This window comes from Corvus hawaiiensis, chromosome 16, assembly GCF_020740725.1.
Source record: "Corvus hawaiiensis isolate bCorHaw1 chromosome 16, bCorHaw1.pri.cur, whole genome shotgun sequence".
Taxonomy (NCBI): domain Eukaryota; kingdom Metazoa; phylum Chordata; class Aves; order Passeriformes; family Corvidae; genus Corvus; species Corvus hawaiiensis.
The window spans coordinates 11,479,782-11,501,474 of record NC_063228.1 but is presented as its reverse complement, the minus strand read 5'-3'; the positions used below and the strand labels follow the sequence as shown (position 1 = coordinate 11,501,474).

General features: G+C 44.5%; 1 protein-coding gene across 4 annotated transcripts in view; it reads left to right on the top strand.

Moving 5' to 3' along the window:
• ABAT (4-aminobutyrate aminotransferase) overlaps nucleotides 1-21,693 on the top strand; it is a 50,187-nt gene that overhangs the window by 12,310 nt on the left and 16,184 nt on the right. For 2 of the 4 annotated variants that reach the window (XM_048320840.1, XM_048320841.1), the window contains exons 2-5: nucleotides 9,304-9,432; nucleotides 18,625-18,722; nucleotides 19,533-19,562; nucleotides 20,146-20,263. In XM_048320840.1, the coding sequence (XP_048176797.1) occupies nucleotides 9,363-9,432; nucleotides 18,625-18,722; nucleotides 19,533-19,562; nucleotides 20,146-20,263 (316 nt within the window). In that variant the 5' untranslated portion in view covers nucleotides 9,304-9,362. Of the gene's footprint in view, nucleotides 1-1,079; nucleotides 1,817-9,303; nucleotides 9,433-18,624; nucleotides 18,723-19,252; nucleotides 19,413-19,532; nucleotides 19,563-20,145; nucleotides 20,264-21,693 lie in introns of those variants that run through there. The other 2 variants (XM_048320839.1, XM_048320842.1) reach the window with 2 other exon arrangements.

The window sequence follows — 21,693 nt, the reverse complement described above, 5'->3', positions numbered from 1 at the left end:
ACATGAGATCCCAGGCTACAGTCTCCAGCAAAGGGAGAAGGGAACCAGAACAGGATTAACCACATCTGATTCACTTCCTTGTTGGTATTAGTGGCATTTTGATCGGCAGTTTGTCTGGATGCTGATCAATTGTCCATTTTGGGTAGAAAAGTTCTGGAAAACAGCATAGTGGCTTTAAAACTTGTACTCCTGCAACGGGTGTAAATGGGTTGTGTGGATGCTGGTGTGGCATCTGTTGGTGTGTAAATGACCTGGTAGTGTTACAATGGACACACTGCAGAGTGTACCTAGTCTGCCTGAATGACTTTGTCCCTCGTTGTTCCCGTGTTAGCACAATGATCATCACACCACCCTCCCCAGCCGAACCAACACTGCTGCTGTGGCTGCTCTGAGTGAAGGGGAAGAAGGAAGTGTGGTGCTGCAGGAGCAGCACAAACTGGAGTGACGTTTGCCAGGAGCCTTATCTGCTTCCTGTAAGCATTGCATCTTCTGTCTTTGTCCCTTGCTGCTGATATCTGTCCTTGCCTCTGTCTGCCTTGGGCCCTTCCTTGCACCCGACTCTGCTCGTGCTGAACCAGCAGCACAAGTCTGGGGCTGGCTCTGGCTGCTCCCTCATCTCCCCCCTTGCAGACAGGGTGCAGCGCCTCAGTCCAAACCCTCTGCTTAGGAAGCATCCTGCCCAAGTGTTGCATCCCACAGCTGGAGCCTGCAGAGCCTGAAGCGGGACGCCCATCTCAGCTCTCACACCTGGCGCCCTGCTGCACTGCAGCCCTGCCTGTTGGGGAGCACAGGCTCCCCCTCCTCTGCTCGTTTTAATGCCCTGATTACTGAAGTGGGTAAGTCACCACCTCGCTTGTAATAATTACAGATTTCCTCTGTGATTTTTCACTAGTCGGTTGCCACAGCAACCGTGCAGTGGCTCGGCCGAAATGCTGTCACAGGGATTTAAATCTGAAGCGGCTTAGCCTCTCTCTGCGTTCTGGCGCATCTTCCCTCTTGCCCCCCGGTACCATGGCAACCTGGCGATGGCAGCCCAGCCGCGGCCATGGCACCCTGTGCTGCTTTTCCCTGCATCCCTGTGTCTGAAGGGACGCTGCTGGTGTTTTGTGGGTATCCACATCTCCCCCATTCCCGTCAGGAGCAGTGTGCAGCGGGAGGTGCGGCTGGGATGCGTGCTGGCTGTCGTGATGCCTGCGCACCACCTGAAGGGAATGAACCAAACCAAGGTTATTCTGTGACAGTCCTGTGCCTGGGTGTCACCTTGAGGATATTTGCAAACCAGAGTAAAAATACGGGGTTTAGAGACAAAACCTGTTCTTCAACTTCCGCAGTTGTTAAAAACTAAGGAGCCATTTCAAACCTTAACGCAGTCTGGCTCTGCATCTCGGAATTTGTTTCCAGAGAGCTGCCGAGGAGGCTTTTGGATGAACTCGGACGCCCACATTCCAGAGCCAGATGCTCTCGGGGTTGAGGCGAGTCGGGTGTTCCTCTCTGCTGGCTTTGGCTGAGCACGGGCTGTAGCTGCCAGGAGCTGGTTCCATTAACCTTCATTAACTGGGGCATCCCCCCAGCTGAGCTGCGGGGCTGCAGCTCAGGGCTTCCTCTGGGTGATGCCTGTCCCCGCTGCGCGGCTGCTGGAAGGAGCTGGCAGCAATGGCATTCCTCACCAGCGCAGCCGGCAGCAGCCTGCGCTGAAGACAAGCAGGGAGTGAAGCGGGGAGCAGCACTTCCAACCCAGGAGCTGGCTGTGGGCAGTTTGGGAGCAGCACTTCCAACGGGAGAGCTGGCTGCGTGCTGGAGTTTGCATCCGAGTCCTGTAAGTGCCTTTGCCGTGTGCCCGCGGGCAGTGGGGTGGGCTCAGAGTCCGGCCACGCTGTGTCCAGAGGGGAATGTGGGAATTTGTGTTTGAGCAGGTGTGTGTGTGTTGTTACGGTGTCCCTGCCATGGATACGCAGGGATCCTGCTCCTGGTTTGTTTTCTGGACCCCGCATGGCTCTGCTTTTCCATGTCCTCAGCTGGAATGGGGGTCACCTTGAGAAAGCAGAGCTCTCGCCCTGGCTTAAGACATTTCCCTTGGTTTGGTGCAGGCTGTCTCCAAGTGAGCTGTTTTATGCCTTAGGACACAGAAAAATGAATTGTGCTTTTATTTTATGCTATTTATCTATTCTCCTGATCTCTGAGGAGGCAGCAGTAAGATGCTAGGAATAAAATCTTACAAGGAATATAACTGAATTTCCTTGGAAATGCCACTTGAAAGTATTACTTTGAAGGCAATACTTTAATTTTTTCAAAACTACAAAATGCTTGTGGAGCAACTAATCTGAAAAGCATGGCTGTGCCATAATTTGTTTAATCCATTGTGAGCTGGGCTGTTTTGGTCTGGGAAATATATGGAATTGAACAGGAATGGTTTCGATATGTTGTTGCCATCTGCATTTAAAATAATGGATTTAAAACATGCAGGCTTGAAGAGATGTTTTTACATGTACCTCACTGGTAAAGTTCACTGAAATATCAAAGTGCAGGTTTTTTCAGGGGGAACTACTAAAAAAATTTAGAATTTTTCAGCTAATATAAGTTTAGTTGTGCTTGTTTTTAATCAGCATTTATGTATCATTATGCCATTTATGTAGTTATTGTTGGCTTTGCATCTGGAACTTGCCCAATTTCTAGCAGATGCTTTTTCAATCCCATTTTTTCTTTTCCTGAGACAATGTACTTCTTTCACAGGGAAGGTATAGGCACATCTCATCCCACTTTAGCTGTGCCAGTAGTTCTTGGATCAAAAATGAGCTGCTCAAAAGTTTAGTGGGTCAACTGAATCCTAGTGTGCCATAATCACAACATTCCTACCTGTTCTTATTTATTGGTTTAGGAACCGGGAGTCCTTCCTTGGCCCAATATTTTTTGAAGAGAGGGTGAACAGAGACAAGGGCAGAAATATTTTATTTTAAGAAAAAAGAAAATCATATGTTCATATCCAGCCACCAAACCCTGCTTAGACGGCACTTGAGAAGGAGAACCTGGACATGAGTGTAGTGTCACTTTTGACTGTAAATGAGTTTTAAAACTTGATGGAAGGACTGAACCTGTTCTGGCTTTACTGCTGGTTCAGCCCTGACCGGAGTGCAGGTCCCATGAAGGAGGTAGGGATTGTCATGTCCTCATGGGTACTGGACAGTACTTCCAAGCTGTAGGTGTGAGGTTTTCATCTTGTGCAGTGAAGCTTGGTTTGTGCTTTTGCTGCAGTGCTCACAACAGACAGACTTGAATGCCAGCTGCATGTGGAGGGAGAGAAGGGAGCTGTGCAAAAAACCAGTTTATTATGCTTTTGTGTGCAGTATTTACTGTTTTGTCAAGACATGAAGGACAAAACCAGTCTCTCCATTTCTATTCTCCTGAAGACTTGTGGGACTGTCCAACGCTGTTGGTGTCAAAAAATAAATAGGCAACCCTGAATAACCAACACTTGAGCTTTACTTGTAACTATGACAACTGTGTCCTTGACAACTTAAGTACAATCATGGAGTTTTCAATTACATACTGTTCTACACAAAGCCATTAAGATTATTAGAGGCATAAACAGCCTGTCAGCTTTTGTGGGTTTTGGCAAAATCCATTTAGGTGGTAGATAGACGTTTCCACTTGCAGGTCAGTGTTCTGTTGCTGGTGTTCCTGGTAGGAAGTGCCTTGGTGAGCTCTGCAGGCACAGGCTTGCCAGGCCTTGGGGAGAGCCACACTTTGCTCTTTCTCAGCTGCTGCCCATGAAATTGGGCCACATAAGTGTTGAGCTTCAAAGTGCTCAGGGGTCTCTTTTGGCTGGGTCCTGCAGACCCATCACATCTCTTTCAGGGTGTCAGTCTCTGTCCTGATCCTGCTGTGTGAGGTGCCTGGAACCACCATCACTTCTGGAGTACGAGGCTGTGGCCTTTGGTTGACCAAGGGATGAGCAGCTTCTTGTTCTTTGCTGTGCCCTCTCATGAAGATGCTGCCAGGTACTGTTCTTCTTGAAGTTGAGGCTTCCAGCTCTGTTTTGTGCTGGGTTTGTATAGACACGTGATGAAAAAATCTAATGCCAGGCTTTTATGAACACTAGATGTAAATCTTCTTTCAACTTCCTCTTAACAGGACTTTTCTATTCAATTCTATTCTATTTCATTTGAGATAACTTTAGCCTAGCTATGACTGAATTTCTAAGTTCTTGGTGTTACTCTTACAGACTTCTCCAAATGCTGCTGTAAGCTAATTCAAATTTGTTTCAGAACTATACTTTGGGATAAAACCCCTGTTGAAGTAAAAGGACCTGTTGTATTTCATTGTGTGCGCTCAGGCTTTCATAATTCCATAGTCTATACTGAACTCTTAATTCTGCTCCTGGGACCAAGTGAACTGCAGCTACGTACATCAACATGCTGCCAGGCCTCTTTATTTACACTGTTGTTTACTACATTTATGTGGCTAAAGCAGCAAGTCAGGATTTCTAGCATCAGCCCGTGCTCTGTCAATAACTGGTGAATTCATTCAGTTGCTTTGCTTTGATCTGCTGGGTGTGGACATTCCCTGTCTCCCCAAAGGAAAGGGGCTGTGCATTTTCAAACAGCTAGTGCTGCGTTCATTGGATCTTTTTATGCAGATACCATGATGACATTACATTACCTGATTCTTCCTCAAATGCAGACTAAGGAAGGACATGATTATGTTTAACGGATGACAGCCTTGACTGTCTTCTACGTTGCCCATACTTACGTTTCTTTGTGAAATTGTGGGGCTATTCCAGACTCTGGGATCTCCTTGAGCTGTTTACAGGAGTAAAATACCTGAGCTAAATCACTGATATCGTTAAAGATGCTTGTTCATGAACACTACAAGCCAGGAGACTTGTGCCCCATTAACAACTCCAAGATGGACCTGGGTCCTGCCTGACTTTTCAACATTGTCCTTTTTAGTGTCAGGAACCACAGCTGACTTGGCTTCCCAGTTTGCAGTTCCTTCACTGTTAAAAGGCAGATGCAGAAAGAGCAGTGTCAAAGCACACTGAGCTGTAAAATAAAGAGCCTTTTTGCCTCTTGGAGGGACTCCCTCCTTGCATCCTGTCTGTGCCAGCTCACCTGAGGGATGCCCGGGCAGGCTGGCTGTGGGAAGGGAGGGTTGGCATTCAGGCACAATGCTGGAACTGGGCTCCTAGAGAGCAGCAGGGCTGCTGCAGCCTCTGCACCCACCAGCAGCCCCTGTGCAGCTCACAGTGTGAGTGAGCCTTGGGCTGGGTTCACCTGCACACGGATCCAAGCAACAGGACTAAGAGATAGTCAGAGATGCTTTAAATTTCACAACAATTAGCACTTAGCATGACTATACCCTCGCTGTGCAGCCTGGAAAAGTCAAGCAAAGGAAACCAGTAAAAAAAGGAATGAATTTGCCTTTAGGTCCCTGCTCCCCAGCTCCCCAAATCCACTTTTTGGAAGCCTTGTGAAGTAATTGACCAGTGCAGCTTGTGCTGCTGTTTCTAAACCATGTAATTGTTCCTGGTTAAATGGGTTTGGAGCAGCTGAGGGACAGATGAATGTGCCCCCATGAATTTCAAACAGGTTTCTGTGTCTTTGTCAGAGTTGCAAGAAGGAGACGCAGATTTGCAGAGCTGACTTCTCCTCCCAAACCTGCAGAGCTGGCTTCTCCTCCCACCCCACTGGGTATCAGTTTTGCCTTTACCTTTGCACCTCCCCAGAGGATGTTTTCCAGGGCAGGTTCTGTGAGCTGCAGTCTGGCACACGGATGTCATGCTGCATTAGCTTCTCTGCTAGGGAGTGAGATTGGTGCACGAACTCCCAATTTGTCTATTTTCACTCTTATATCTGGATTGAGCCCCCTCTTTTTAAAATTTTTTCCAGGGTTTCCCCCCCCAAAAAAACACAATCATGTTTGCTCATGGAAGCAATGCTTCTTTCTATGTTCACAGTAGGCTGCTGCTGCTGAATGACTGTTGTCCCTAGTAACTAGTTTTATCTGTCAGAAGTAATCACTTGGTACAGAAATTTAGCAGCTGCTGTTTAAAAAAAATACATCCAGTTTCACAGCATGCATTTTAAAAATGCACATTATGTTTTTCATGTGCTTGATAAACTGGACTGAGCTTCCTCTTTGAAAATAGTTTTTCTTACTAGAAGAATGTGGCTGTGGCTTAAACATATGCAGTGGCAAACACACTTTATGTAATGAGAAATTACAGACAAAATTATGCAAATGTATTTGGAAAATTAAAGTACTGAGCATTCACTTCAGAATAGCAGTTGTGTAGAGTCATCTGCACCTATGGCCTCCTCCAGCTCAGTTGCCAGGAGAGGAAAAATGTGTGGGGTAGACTTAAGAATCTTTTTCTGGAAGGGTGTCACATCTTCATGCTCTGCTGGTCCTTCCCATCCCCTTTCCTGTCAGGTGTCTGAAATTGGTGGCTGTGTTTTGCCTGGATTTAGGGAATTTGTGTGTCCGCAGTGGCTCCGGAGCAGCAGCGGTGATGGAGTGTGGCATCGCTGCGGCTCTGACATGTGCAGCAGAGCTGATTTCTGCTGGCTTGCAAACTCTGCTGCTGCTGCTGCTTGCAGTGCTGGAACAGGCTGGGCCAGTGGGAATCGATCAGGAGATGAGTTATGGAGGCAAAATTCAATTGGTTATTGTGATAACCAAATAATGCTTGCTTAGACTAAGATACCAACCACATCAGCTGATCTCCTGTGAGAGCCTGTGTGCATAATGGAGATGGAAAAGATGTTGGGTTTAGTTATACTCACATGTGATATTACATGATTTATTCTGACTCTGGACTAGAAAATGGTAAAACTTTTTATATAAGAACTGTCAAGGAAAATTAGGACTAAGCTACTTTATTTTTAAACCTCATGCAGTAATTTTTTTTCTACGAGTAGTTCAGAAAGCCAATATCATTTCCAATTATTTTTTTCGGCCTCTAATGAATGCTGTAGTTTGGCTATTAAAGGACTCAAGATAAACAGTAAGTATAAGAAAAAAATAAGTAACATTCTGGGAGCAGACATAGGCATGGCTCACCTAGGGAGGGAAGAAGAAGGGAAACCTGGACAGTGGTGGGCACAGCTGTGGAGTGTGACTGGAAGGTGTTTTTGATTTGTATGTGAAGAGGCATCTCATCCTTGTGGAGAAGGAAAGTTGGACAGCTGGCAGCAAAACCCCCATGGGAGATGACTGAAGGGCATGAGACTAAGGAGTGAACCTTGGTGGGTTGTTAAGTACGTTTGCACTGCTCCTTTTGTGAGTTCCTGCAAAGCTGTGTTACCTTTGAACAGCCTCTTAAAACGTGATACTTTGCAGAGCAAACTTATGGAGGGAATTGGAGATTGGAGAAGTATAGACCAGATAACCAGCTCTGAGCAGAGGACATCAGTCGAGGTGCTGGGCATTTTCTCACTGACTTAGACTGGCATTTGGTTTTTGCTAGAGGGTAGTCATGAGATAAGAAATCCATGGTGTTGGGATATTTCTTCACACATTGATTATGCAAAAGTTAGCACAACTAAAGAAAAAGTCGAGAGAGAAAATATAATGAATGAATTAAACTAATCTTGTCTTATAAGTGAAGTTACTCTTTTCTGAAACAAAATAAACTAGTTCCCTCAGCACTTATGACCCAAAGCCTTAGGAAGCTAATCTTGCTCCTCCAGCGTGTGCACAAGTGTTGTGCAAGTGTTTGCTCACATTGGCACATTGCAGAGTACCTTAAATTTTAACTTGAACCCAGAGCAAACTAAGTGAAACCAAGTGCTACTGTCTGGAAAGGCACAGGGAATTTGCTTTGTTCCTGAGTCTTAATAGGTCTATGAATTTATAAATCTCCGTAGGCAAGAGGTTTTTTGTTTTCCTTTATATATTTTGAAAAAGCTCAAGTGTGAAGGAGAACAAATAGTATTTTGCATAAAGACAATAAAGAAACTAAATTTCTCATATTTTAGTTCTGGGTAAGAGATACTTGCTATCATGGTAGCAATAGTTCAGCTACTTCCCTGCATCTGGTCACAAACATCTGCTGGCATGTTTTATTGATGGCATAAGACTGATGGAAGCTGTAAACTGTGATCTCTTTCTGCTGGAAGATCATGTCTACTATTGTTAAATAAAATTTTTCCAGGTTTATAGATAATGACATTTTGCTTGGGCTGCAAGCCTCGGTCCACTGCTGCTCCGTGGTCTGCATCCAGCAAGGTTCAAATGCCAGGGAAAGGGCTCCAGTGTCCTGCACAGAACACAGGGGGCCATGCTGAGAAGTGTGAAGTTTGAATTTAACCTGTGTCCTGGATAATAATTCAATGATCTGTTTTATCTATTCCTGACTTCCAGCCAGGCTTTCTGCACAAGTGATCCAGAGTGAGAAGGGAGTCGTTATTTTCATGCTACTTGACTTTCCAAGGTCAATTATATGTAACCACCTGAGGCAGAACTGCAGAATGGCTGAGTCTGGGAGGGAGCTGAGGGTGTCCGGTCCAGCCCTCTGCTCAAGCAGTGACACCTAAAAGCAGTCTGCTCTGGACTGTTTGGGTTGTGGATATCTCCAGGCATGGTGATTCCATGCCCTCTCTGGGCAACCTGCCTGGGGTTTTCCTGTGTTTAGATGGAGCTCAGAGTATTTTAGTTTGTGCCCATGGCCTCTTATCCCATCACTGGACACCTCTGAGAAGCCCCTGGCCCCTTCTTTACTCGCTCCCATCAAGTATTCATTACACATTGATGGGATGCAACCTGAGCCTTCTTCAGGCTGGACAATCTCAGCTCTCACATTCTCTCTTCACAGGGTTATGATTAATGGGTATAAACTGGTTTTTCAGGAGATTGATTTTCTTTTATTTCCTAATGCTTGTCCTGCTGTCTTTTATATTAGATGAGATTTTTCTTATAAACTTAGGTCAAATAAAAAACATCAGCTTTGGCTTGAGAGACTGACTGGAAACAATTTTTTTAAAGTTCAATACAGTCTACATATATAGAGAAAGTAGAGAGGGAGAGCAAGGGAAAATAGGTGCTGACCTTTACCCCCTGGCCCTGCAGAAGCTGGGACATACAGCTTTAGCCTAGAAGTATTTTGCCTTAGTAAGACCAAGCCAAGAATCAGATATGGGGCTCAGTCCTGAGACTGCTCTGAGCATCAGCATTAATCCATCAAACCATGCTCTTGGTGTCTTTGGATGGAAATTAGTGAAAGGGGGAGTTGAAATGAGCAGCGCAGTAATAGTCGCTGCATCTCTAGGGACATAAATAAGTGTTTGCATTTTTTTTTTTTTCCAGAACATCAACCAGAAAGAAATCTCTCAAGATTGAGTCTTTTTCAGTAAAGAAAAGATAAAATGGCTTCAATGCTGCTTAGTCGACAGCTGACCTGTTGCCTGCAGCAAAACTCCAGATTGCTGGTATTTGGTGAGTATTTCCTTGTATTTTCCTGCTTTGTATTTGGTGAGTGTTAACTTTACATTGGTGAACAGAATTCCAGTTTGAACATCACTGGGGTTTGTCCCATGGTGTTGAGTCTTTCAAAACTTGAGGAATATGATGTTCTGCATTTTAGATAATGATGCAGTTGTAGTCCAAAGTGTATCTGGTTGATTTTTTCTCATTCTGCAAACAAGAACGTATAAAGTTAATAATTTGCCCTTTAAACATGCTTACTTGAAGTAAAGCTCTTCAGCCATTGGAACTCTGGTTTACCTTCTGGCACTACACGGTGCAGAGATGAGACAATCATCCATCAAAATGAGCTGGGCTTTCTCTTTGTGCTGTGTAGCACAACCTTGCATGTCTCCTCTTGTGAAGAGGTTTTGTGTGACTGGCATGAAGAGGTGGCCCTCACTGGGGTTGTGTGTTTCTGCCTCAAATGAGCTCTAGTGTGAAATAAAACCCTGCCACACGGCACCAAATTGCTTTCTCCTAAGTGAATGGCAAGTTTTTCTTGGCTCTGGCTTGCAATTTAGCATGTGTATGTGTATATTAAACCTGCAGTCTCTCTGAAATAGATATAAAAATTAAATTCCTGTTGGCTGTGTTGGACAAAATGGTGTCTAGTCTTAAGATCATCCATTCCATGTACTGTTACACTGAATACAGTATGGCTGAATGGCTTTTCTAGTGACTGAGTAAATCTTAGTGTTTCTCCTGTCCTTCCACCCTCCCTTTGCAATGCCACTGTGCTCTGCCACTGCCAGGATAAACCAAGCACACCCTTCCATTTGCTCAGAAACTTAAACATCATTGATTTCCTTTTAAATAATACGCTTTGGGGAGCAACTGACCTTTGACTAAGGAACACCAAGTCTGGTCTTATAACCGTTAGAAAATATTAGGTCAGTGTTTCAGTGCAGGATGCGCTTCTATTTATGGGAGTGACACACTGATTATCCACCCTGGGCAGGAGCAGGGATCGTTTGGTCGATCGTGGGCAATGGAAAGTGCTTGCAGCAAGCAGGCCTCGTTAGCTCCTGGTCCTTTGAGCTAATCTGTCACCTCAGCACCACTTAATGCTCCCTGTCCCTCCCAGTGTCTTGCACAGCTCTGTGCTGCTTCCCTAGCACAGAGGTACGGAAGGGCAGTGGAGGGCAGATGCACAAACTCCTCTTCCTTTCTTGCTGTCAGTGAGGGAGTCTAGATCCTCCTAAGAAAGGAAAGCAGCTCTGGACTCCATTAATCCATCCTTGCTTCCAGAAAACTTCCAAGCCTGCTAAAATTTTGAAGCAAATAATAGAGGGTCTTGGCTGCAGGTTGTATAAGAGACCTGTGGCCTTTGGGTCTGAATGCTTTGTGTGAGTGAGCAGAGATCAGGAAAGATGGAGCAAGAGGAGAGCCCCTCACCAGAGGACCTGTGTCCTGTGACATTGCTGGCTTGCAGAATAGGCAGGAAGCTCTGCTATTGCCAAAGCTGGAGCTTCAGGCCATTTTCCTGAGCCCCAGCTCAGGCTGCAGTGCTGCTGGTCTCTGTTGCTTTTAGGGAGGCGCTGAGGGTGATGTCCAGGAGCTCTCTGCTCCAGAGTGCTCGCCTCCAAGGAATTTCAGAGCACTCAAGTTCAGAGCTTTACAGACTAAAAAAGGGACTTGTACATTACTCCCACAGAAATCCTGCGGTGCCATTTGGGCTGATACTTTTGGGGTTTTTTTTAGATAATGAAATTACAGGGTTTCGAAGGGGGGATGGAGGTGGAGAGGGGGGAATAGTTTGCCTCTTGGTAGGTCTTTGTGTCTGTAGGCTGTCATGTTTCAGTTGTATGTGCATGAAGCAAATCATTCTGTTCATCTTGAATCTATGATAAATTTATTTACACAGAGGCTTTTTCATCCTTGACTATTTCTCTAGTTGGAAAATTCTTGTTACCTAACCATTGCATACTGTTCTCATTACTCACACAATACTAACCCCTGGCAAGCAAACTAGAAAGGGAAAATGGAAATCATTTAAGTTGATCAAAATGCAAAAGCTAAGCAAAACACATGAAAGTAATATGCAACTTAAATCTTACCTGAAAATGTGAAGCCTATAAGTACCATGCCTTCCTTGAAAATAAGCCCTTAATCAGAGATGCTTTTGTTTTCCTTCTCTGTTTGATCTGCTCGATAGTTTGCCCTCAAAGATAAAGTTCACTAGAACTGGAAGGGTGGCAGAATGACAATAGAGTTAGTAACTAACCTAATCTTTCTTTTACAAAGCCTCCTGCATTGTGCTGTCCATGGGTATCAGCCAGGCAGGGCCAGGAGAGGCGGCTGATTGTGGAGAAATGAGGATGTATCTTGATGTGACATCTTACCTGAGTTGAGTTCTGTTGTTCCTGTCAGCCTGGTGTGCTGCAAGTTGATCACAACTGGTAGTGTTCATGTAAATGTTTATTCCCCTTGTGCCAGCTCTGGTTTTATCAGCTGGCCACTGCAGCAGGAAAGCTGTTCTGGCTCCATGCTTCGGAGGCAGATGAGGATGCAGTTGGTTGTTGGCTGGTAGGGCAGTACCACAGCTATGAGACCAGGCTGGCACTCCAGAGATGTAGTTCAGTTTCCTGCTGATTACCCAAAGGGGTTGAATTTGTCTTTGAATCCTGCACTGAAAGCATGGCAGAAGGTCAGGCTGCTGCCTGAAGGTAGCATCAGTCTGCATTAGTGCACGCCCATGCCCTTCTAGGATGCTGATCTGTTCTGCAGCTTCTGCAGCCTCCCCAGGCAATTTGCTTATTTCTGAACTGATCTTAGCTTTAAAACTTTATTTCTAACATTTACATTTAGCCTAAGTTTCAAAACAGGAAAAAAATCAAATCCTTACTATTTGTCCTGCCCTCAAAGGACCTGGAGGCTGGAATATTTCTTTTTCTTTGCCTTTTACATATTTGATAACTACTGTCTCCCCCAAGACCTCATACTTTTCTCTCTGCTGGCCTAAATACTGTTTGAGTCTCTCCTTGTAGGTCCAGTTTTCTCCTCCAGAGTCTGTGCCCTTCCACAGCAGTGCACTAAGTGGACTACACTTGTTGAGGCTGTACCTCACCTAACTCAGCCTGTTTCCTGTCTCTCTGCAGAGGATAATAATGTTTAGCACTCAGGTGTGCTGCTGTAAAGTTTGAGAGATGTTCATACTAGTTATTGACTTGTCCCCATCACAGTTACCACATAGAGGCTGAAAAACCACGAGAATTTATTCTCAGTAACACTTTCATCTCCAGTATTGATCCTTGCTAAGACTTTTTACTTTTTTTGCTTGGTTTGTACATTAGGAGCCTCCCTAAGGAAATCAGAGAGAGCAGCCTGGATTTGTGTGAGGGATGTGTGGCAGAAGCAGAGAACAATCCCCGTTTCGGGATTGTAGAGGTCAGCTTGAGGTCAGCTTCAACTGATGCCCTGGAAACTCGAATGCAACCTCTCCTGCTGGACTGAGGAACATTTGCTTTTCTGTCTGATCAAACACTTTTACAAAAAGCTGAGATATATAAAAGCAATCATATAAAACCTGTTGTTGTAAGCAGGCTCTGGTACAAGGCAGAGTCCAAGCTGGGACTGCTGTTCTCAGTTCCTTGAGTGAATGTGATGTTCCTATGTAGTTTTCTTGTTCCTTCTGTGCCACCAAGGGTGGCTGTAGCAACGCTGGCTGTTTTCCTACCTGGATGTTCCTTGTTCTTGTTCACCTCCAAAGGTGTCCTGATGAGCTCTGTAGCTGTTGAGCTGTTGAAAGAGGGAGGATGTTATGACTGGTTCAGATCACAAGAACTACAAGGTCAGTGGTTGGATGCTCATGTAACTCTGCTGAGGAGTTGATTTAGGATTGTGCTGGGATGAGGAAGGGGAACTTCTCTTGCTCTTTGTTACAGGAGTTTCCATTTCTTTATGGCCTATGTGGTATTAGTTTTTTTCTTCATCTTTGGAGAATCCAAAGTGTGTATGTGGGAGTGCTGAAATGCAGACAATCTCATGTGGAAGAGCTGCTGATCTTGCAGCATAAGCACTCTGTAAATAGCAATCTCAGTTTTCACAATGTTATGCAATAGTGATGTTCATTTCCCAAACATCTCTAGCTAGCCTGGCCTTTTGCCATTCCCTTTCAAGATCTGTTAGTAACAGATTCTACTTGTAACACCTAAAAGAGGACTCGGAGGAAATCACAGTCCTCCTACTTTTGGCTGTCAGGGCCTCTGTGCTCTAAAAATTCTGTCTGGAAGGTGGTTTGATCAACACTGTGGAGGGGAAGTTAAAGGCATCCAAGGGAAGTTGCCTGTCTGCACTTGCACAGGGCAGCAGTGCTGTGGCACATGGAATGTGCCTCCCTGGTGACTGCAGAGCTTTCCCTCTACACCCCTTCACAGCAAGACACTTGTGTTTGAGAGATCTGGTTATGCCAGCATGCACTTTCATTCCTCTTCTGTTCCTTGGAATTGTTCCTTCTGTTAATTACACTCCAGTGCCTCCACTGGAGTTTCTCCCGGGTAATATCCAGTTGTACTCAGGAGCTGTGTTAATGTGAGTGTTATTTTTGGTCAAACACAGGAGAGGTTGAAGCTTTTTCTAGCCCTGGCTTGATTGTACCTGTTATCAGAGATCAGCACTCAGCACAGACCTGCCAGCAGTGGTGCTCTGTGTGACTACAAGCACCAGGGTGCACTTATATTAATTATGTTGCTATAGCAATGTGGCACTTTGTTAAAATTGCTGACTGGGACTCCTGGTGAGTGATGGGGGCAGCGCAGGGAAGCAAAGTTGGGAAATGAGCTTTTCTGCCTGCTAGCAAGTGATGACATCCTGTTGGATGAAAAGGAAGGATGTGATAATTTGCTGATGTTATTCAAGTGTTCAGAAAGATGATGTGTGATGAGAGCTTTGGGAAGTCTGCAAGAAAAGTAGAATTTAACTTACTGTCCCTACCCTCTTTAAATAGGATGGGTAGAAAATTCTGTGCAAATTGTTCAGCCAATGTGCTCTCTGAAATTAGGTTCTTTAACCTATGCTTGTGTTTTGATGGTAGCCATGATGAAAAGATACAGCTTGGTTTACCAAGGAAAAAAGGATGCTGTTCTTGGTCATGTTAGCTAAATGTGATTTAAGAGCTTTGGTAATGCTTCTTCAGAGAAGGACACTTGGTTGGAGCCCATTAGCTCCACACTCTTTTAAGGTGAGTGCTGAGGTTATGTCATTTGCTCCTCTTCTTAAGATAATATAACACAAGATCCCCTTTTTCTGTGGGAGTTTGTTCAGATGTCAACAGAAAATCAAGGGATTACCTTTTATTACAAAGTTAGTGCTTTTAGTTCAGTGAAGGACCAGCCACCAGGGATTCTCAGTTCTTGAAAATACCTTGCTTGGTCATAGTGAGAATCTCAGTTTTAACCTGTCCCATCTCTGCTGTCATTTTGGGAGGCAAAACCCCAGACGTGGCCTGCAAATGTCTAAAACTCCTAAATATCAAGTTGGAGTAGCATGAATTACATGGTATGTTCAGGGTTTCTGTGGCAGGGTAAGTTGATATTAAAAAGTCAAACAGGAAAAATTTTGCCTGAGTTGTAAAGCTCATTGAGCATCTTCAAGACAGAAATGCCAGCTGAGCAGAGCCTGCTGCAGTTTTCCAGGGGATGAAGCACTACAGTGAGTGACCTGATTTATTTGCATTTACTTGCACCATGAGGAGACTGTGGTACTGATGCTTGGGCTGGGGGGAAGCAAGGGAGACAGAGCATGGCCTGAAATCCTCCTCCAGGCTAAACAAAGCAGGTATTGATGCAGCCATCCATCACCATGTCCAAGTGCCTGGAAAAGCCTTTGCAGGAGAGCAGCCACGTTCCAGAGCTGTGCTGTGAGCAGGGCCACAGGCACTGGGGAGCAGGAGGCAGCACCAGTGTCCTGCTGTTCCTCGGGGCCTGGGGCACAAAGCAGTGCAGGGGATCCAGAGTGAGGGGTGCCAGAAACCCGGTGAGTGCCCAGGCAGGGGGTGCCCAGGCTGCCTTTGGCAGGGCTCTGATGTCCTCTGTGCCTTTTGAGAGCTGCCTGAGCTCCTGTTTGGCTTGCAGAGGAAGGGCAGTGGTGGGGATGGGAGGAAATGGGCTGTGTGAAGGGGAGCAGTGCTGGGGCCATACCTTGTGCTGGGAAAACTGCTGCCTTCAGCTGAGCTGGAGTTCTCAGCTGCTCCAAACTGCTGGGCTTCCTTGCCTTTGTCAGCACAAGCCTTTGGACAGGTCCCTGAACACCAAGGTAGCATTGGGCTGCAAAAGTCTTGGGCTGTGTGGCAGTAAGAGAGTTTGTGTCTGTGGTGGTCAGGTGCCCTTAGCCAAGGAGCTCCTTATGTGTGAGTGCTGTGGCTGGCACAGCCTGTGTGCCCCCAGCATCCCCTGTGTGTGCCCCCAGAGTCACACAGAGACAGAGCTCAGCACTGCCACTTTCACTGTCAGTGCAATTTCTGATCAGAGTCCCAATTTACTTGAGTAAGAGTAGGGGAAGAAAGAGAAAAAGAGGGGTTAAAATGGGGGAAGCAGACAAACTGTGTTCTTTGTTTTTAAGACTTGGGTTGTTTTGTTTATTTTTAATCAACCCTGTGAACAAGTATGCCTATCTGATGAGTAGTGAGTGGGCTGTTTGGAATAAATCTACTGACCTTGCTAGAAACTGTGTGAGTTTATGCCAATCATTTATTATGCTCTCACAGGGAGAAGAGCTTCACTAAAACAAAGTTTGGGGATTCACTCCACTTTGGTTTTAGCTTTTACTATCAAAGACTTTGCTAGTATGTTGGAGTTTTGGGATCCTGGGAGGTGAACAGAGGGGATGTGGTAGCACAAGGTCTCTGGCAGCAGGGCACCAGGCAGGGTGGGGAGGAGGAGGGTAAGGACAGTGCATGCAGGTTTGCAGGTTATAGCTCACCTGTCTTAAACCTGCAGCTGTGCCAAACGATTCCAAGTCTGATGCTGGGTTTCCATATCTTTCCTGTTGGTGCTGATTCCCAAAATGTCCTGTACATTCTGTGCCTCTTGGTGCTTTCCCCTTTGTCATATGAAATAGCACCCAGAGCCTGGGGGGAGGGAGAGAAGGGGACACAGGAGAAGCAGAAATGTTTGCAGCTGGTTTGGTGGTATCTCCATTGGGTAAGTAGTGGGTGCACAAAAGGGTAAGTTTGGTCTCTTCCCCTTTCAGACTTGAGCGTGTGTCTACTAAACGTGCAACCTTATTGCCTATGAATTGTGCAGATTTGATCTTTTATGTGCAGTAGCTTTTTTTCCCTCAGTGGAGCAGTTGCCATGCAGTCTCCAATTTACATGAATGCTAAACAGAATGACACAAAAATGGTGTTGCTGTAACGAAACCTATTAATAGCTTTGCGGAGAGGCACTGACGCATCTGAATTAAAGCTGGGGAGAATCATCATCTTTGCAGACTAAGTTTTCCCAAGATGAGCAGTGACTTTAAGTGCTCAGAGATGCTTTCAAAGGGCGGTGATTTTCCAGGTAGTTTCTTGAGAGCAGGCTTGCTTGAGACATCCCAGCTTGGGCTGACACAAGCTGAGGCAAATGTCTCAAGTCCCTGTCGGAAATTTGGGCTGAATGGCTGTGCTTGGAACACTGCCGAGCAGTATCACAGGATACCTTCTGTTTTCCTTGATAAATATTTGGTTTATTTAACAACTGTTACTTCCAAACACAAAACATTTTCAGTACATTCCTGAAACAGAGCTCTGGCAGTGAGAGGTGGTTATGGATGGAAGTGCAGAGGGGCTGGTGCTGCCAGTGTTTCTGGTGGCAGTGCTGCACCCCAGGGATTTCCATGTGTTTGAGGGTTGGCCTGCCTGCCCAGGCATCTCCCTTCCTGCACCTCTGCCAAACCGGGGTACATTTTATCGATGTAGCACCTAGCAGCACTGCCCTGGCTCAGCAGGGTGTGGTGAGTGGTACCTTCAGACCCTGCTGCTCTGAGTGCCCCAGGCAGGAGCTGGTGTTGCCTGACTTCCCATGCTGAGCCCAGCTCTGAGCTGCAGCTGGCAACAAGGACAGCTAAGGACCTTCATTTTGGGCCATGAAATTGCACCAGCTTAAAAATGTCTGTCACAGATGTAAAAAAAGTTACACCCTCTTCTTTCAAGTCCAAGTGTGATACCCCCAAGTTAAGAGTATTAAGATCTGTTTGTTGTTGATACTGTGCTGGGTAGAGGCTTGCAGATGCTCCATGATAAACATGTAGTTGCCAAGAATGTTGGTTTAGTTCAACATGTAACCAGAGCGTGCAGAGCAAGCTCATAGTCTCCTGCTGGTCACCTTGGTAGAGCTTTGGAGTCTGTACTTCCTTTTTTGCAAATGTACAATCCCCATATTATCCCATGATCCCCTGAATGGACTATGTACATATTTGTAATATATGCTTACCAGAACTGTCTGTGTCATACGAAGTTTGCCTAAACCCTGTGTTTTGAAACAGTTATTTCAGAAGGGGAAGCAGAGCCCGTTATTGGTGAAGCACAGGAGATTTTTGCCTTTTTGTTTTCATTAAGGTGTCAAGTTTATAATGATTCCCTACACAGGTGGATAAAAACCAGCAAGATCAGAGGGAAAATTGGCACTGATTGGGACTCAGATTTCAGAGCTGCACTGCAGGATGCTGGTTTCATGTGAGCCAAGGCCATTTACCTTTCTGAGACAAACCTTTCCCAAAGAGTGTTCTTTGAGCTACTGAAAAACATCATACTGGATATTTCCTGTGAACTCCATCAGGCTTTTTGGTTATTACTGGTAGTCAACTAAACCATCTCAGTGTAGGAGTGGGGAATTTGTGGCAAAGGCTTGCACAGGCTGTAAATGAACAGACTCAACAAGAGAGATGGAAACAGATGTGCTCTCAATCCTTTTGTGCTTTACAGTAGGATTTCCCTCTGTTTCTCTAGGGTTGCCTTGTCATTTCCCTCTTTTTTTTTTTTTTTTTTTTTTTTTTAAGCCACCTCACTGGTATTAGTTTTATTTTAAGACTGGTCAAAGATGAGCTATATAGTTCACTTCAGACAATTCAATGTAATCGGTCTCACCTGTCAAGTGTTCTCAGTCAGGCAAGGTATGGATGTATCTTCTGAGAGTAGAGCACAGAAAATATGGTCTGTACTCAGGTTTTCATTATTTCTTACAGGACACAGGTATATCAGTCAGGCTGCAGCTAAAATTGACGTGGATTTTGATTATGATGGACCTCTGATGAAGACAGAAGTTCCTGGACCACGATCCAGAGTAAGTTTCCAAAGTATAGTAACTTGGGGTTTTTTTATCTTTAGCTGTGTCTAACTTGCTAGAAAACAGATTTCATTTCAAAACTTAAATCTGATATGAATAAACATGATTCCTTAAGTCTATGCTCACTTTTATCAGGAGGCTGAGAATGAAAAGCTCATGAATGAAATGCCTGTCTCTGAGAGGCAGATTTGAATCTCAACTGCCAAGTTCCCGAGTGGAATAATTCAAGGCAAAAGAGCATCATTTTAATCTGATAAGGCTTGATCACTTGTGCTCCAGCTGAAATAGAAACTTTTTATGATGTGAAATAGTGCTTTGGTTTTGAAATGGAACAAGAGTTTCAATTTACTGGACATTGTTTTTCTCTGGCAGAGTCAGCATTTGTGCATGTGGTGGGTTTTTGGTTTTTGTGAGGTTTTTTGTTGTTTTCAATAAAAAGGAGCTGTCTTTCTAGAACCAATGTACCTGTATCCCTTCTGTGTGACTCTGGCTTCTCTTATTTTCTGATTTCTCTCTTGTTTTCTCAGTTCAGTTGGTCAATATAGAAGAGGCAGCTTTCCCTTTTTGGAGATTTACAGTTAAACTGTGTTTGCAGCCCGTTTAGCTCTGCATGCCACAGGTCATAGTTTTGACTGTAATATTTGCAAGATGCACCATGAAAGTTCCTGTGGCAGGTAGAGTTGCCTGGTAAGCACACAGGACTACAAAGTTTGCATATGATTTATGGGATCAAAAAAAAGAAACATACATTCTCCATCAGTATTTGCTAATTACACACCTGAGACTCTGACATTTGTTTTTCTGCAGGAATTAATGAAGAAGCTGAATGGCATTCAGGTAATTTGTCAAGTTTTCTGTGTTTTGGGGGTTGTTAATACTTTGATTTCAGAAGTTGTTTTAAAATCCTGGTTTGTATGTTTGTGCCACAGAGAAAGGTGAAACACTGACTCTGGGATTCCACACTGAGTACATTATGTGTGGTTTATGTGTGCATTTGAATAAAATTTTTTGTAATATATTTTGAATACTGCAGGATCATTTTGCTAGCATCAGGGGTTTTTTCTTTCAAGGTATGTGTTTAAACTTGTGTGTTTAAAGAAGAACCTTGGAGTTGTTACAGAGTGGCCAGTAAAAACAAAGTATGTTAGGGCTTGAGTTTAAAAGTATGTCAGCCTAAGTACATACTGCCTTCCTAAGATGAGCAATTTCTCCAAATCTGTGCTTCATTTCTGTAGAAAAAGTAAAGACTTGCCCTTTTAACAGTCACTATAAAAATAGCTTTACAGTTAATTCCCATGCAGTGAATATAATGTCTTTTCATCCTAGCATTAGATATTTTTATCAGATTTTGCTGTATAACCATTAGTTGCACCTTCCTACATACTGCCACTTTTTAAAGCACTGTTTTGCTTCCTTGAAGAATGCAGAAGCTGTGCACTTCTTTTGCAATTATGAAGAGAGCCGAGGGAACTACCTCGTAGATGTAGATGGCAATCGTATGTTGGATCTCTACTCCCAGATTTCTTCCATCCCAATAGGTAGGAGATGGTTGTACCAAAATGTCTTTGCTTTGTCCTCAACCTGTCATTTTCTTATCTCAGGCACTACCAGGGAAGTTGGTTGATGAACTTAAAAAAGCAGAGGTGACATAATGAACGCCTTGTGATCAAGGACAGCTCACTGCTGTGTATTGTTTAGTGGGGGCTTTGGATAGCTGAAGAAACTACAAATTCAATATCTAAAGCTCACTTAAAGTGTGTTGGTGCCTGGAAGAAGCTGTAGTATTAATCTCAGTTTGAATTTGCAAGTTCCACAATTCAGGTTGTCTTTGTTGGCTTGGATTTGTGACTTTGTGATTCTGTAAGAGTATGTTACTGTTTTAAACATTAACAAGCATAGCATAGACAATTTAACATTAAATTATAGGCTTTAGTTAACATTTCTATCTCAAAATAAGTGGGGAAAAAAAGGAGTGAGCCATGTGGAGTGCAGCAGGATGAAACAAGCCCCAGCAATGAGCTGTGGCACTGACTGAAGCGAAGGTGGCAGCTCATTGTCTGAGGGAGCAGAGACGGGGCCTGGCAAGTGCTTGGGAAAGTCAGCTGATTGCTTTGTGAAGCCTTTCAGGCAGAAGCAAGGCAGAAATGTGAGCCCCAGCTGCAAGGCATACAGGTTTCAGTAGGGGTTCAGTCGAGTTTCAGTTCAGTTTGTTTGCTCCGTGGTTCCTCTCAGCTGATTAAAAATACACTTCTGCAGAAGCAAAAAGAGCAGAAGTGCTGGGGTAACTTAAAAGATAGATCTTGTGCTATGTATAGAAACTGTGATGACTCAAAATCATCCCTACAGGCCTCCTTGCCTGGGAAACAGAATTTGATGATGTTCAGGTTGTTACCAAATTTTTGGCATCTAAGACCTTGTGACTGCAATGAGTGTTCACATATCCCAGTCTTCTTTGCAGACAATGTTTTTGCTGTCCTGTAGCACTCAAGTCAGTGTAATCAGTCCAGAACCCTGCAATGTTTGTAGCTTATTTCCCCAACATGAGGTCTCACTACTTTGTATCTTTCAGGCTGCACTGAGATAACTTGGCTACTGCTCACATGGAAATAGCGGTGAGATAGAGGAGCACAACGTTTGTATGCCAATGAGCTTGGATTTTAGGTTTCTAGAAAAGGAGATGTGTTTAGTGTTCATGGCTTCCCATTCTTCACACGAGAAATTCTGATTTGGAGAAACAAGTCTCGGTCATGTAGTCAAATGCACACTCCAAAGTATGAAAGTCAGTGCATACTCCAAAAGAATGAAATTCACATTGTACAGACAGGGTACTGAGGCCTTCTGACCTTCTGGTGCTTGATGGTGCAAGCATAGCTCTTTTAATATAGCTTTGTGCATAAAATATTAAAGTGTTATGGAGGAAACATTGTCGAAATGGGCCGGAGCTCTGCAGTTTACTTCCTCTGGTTGA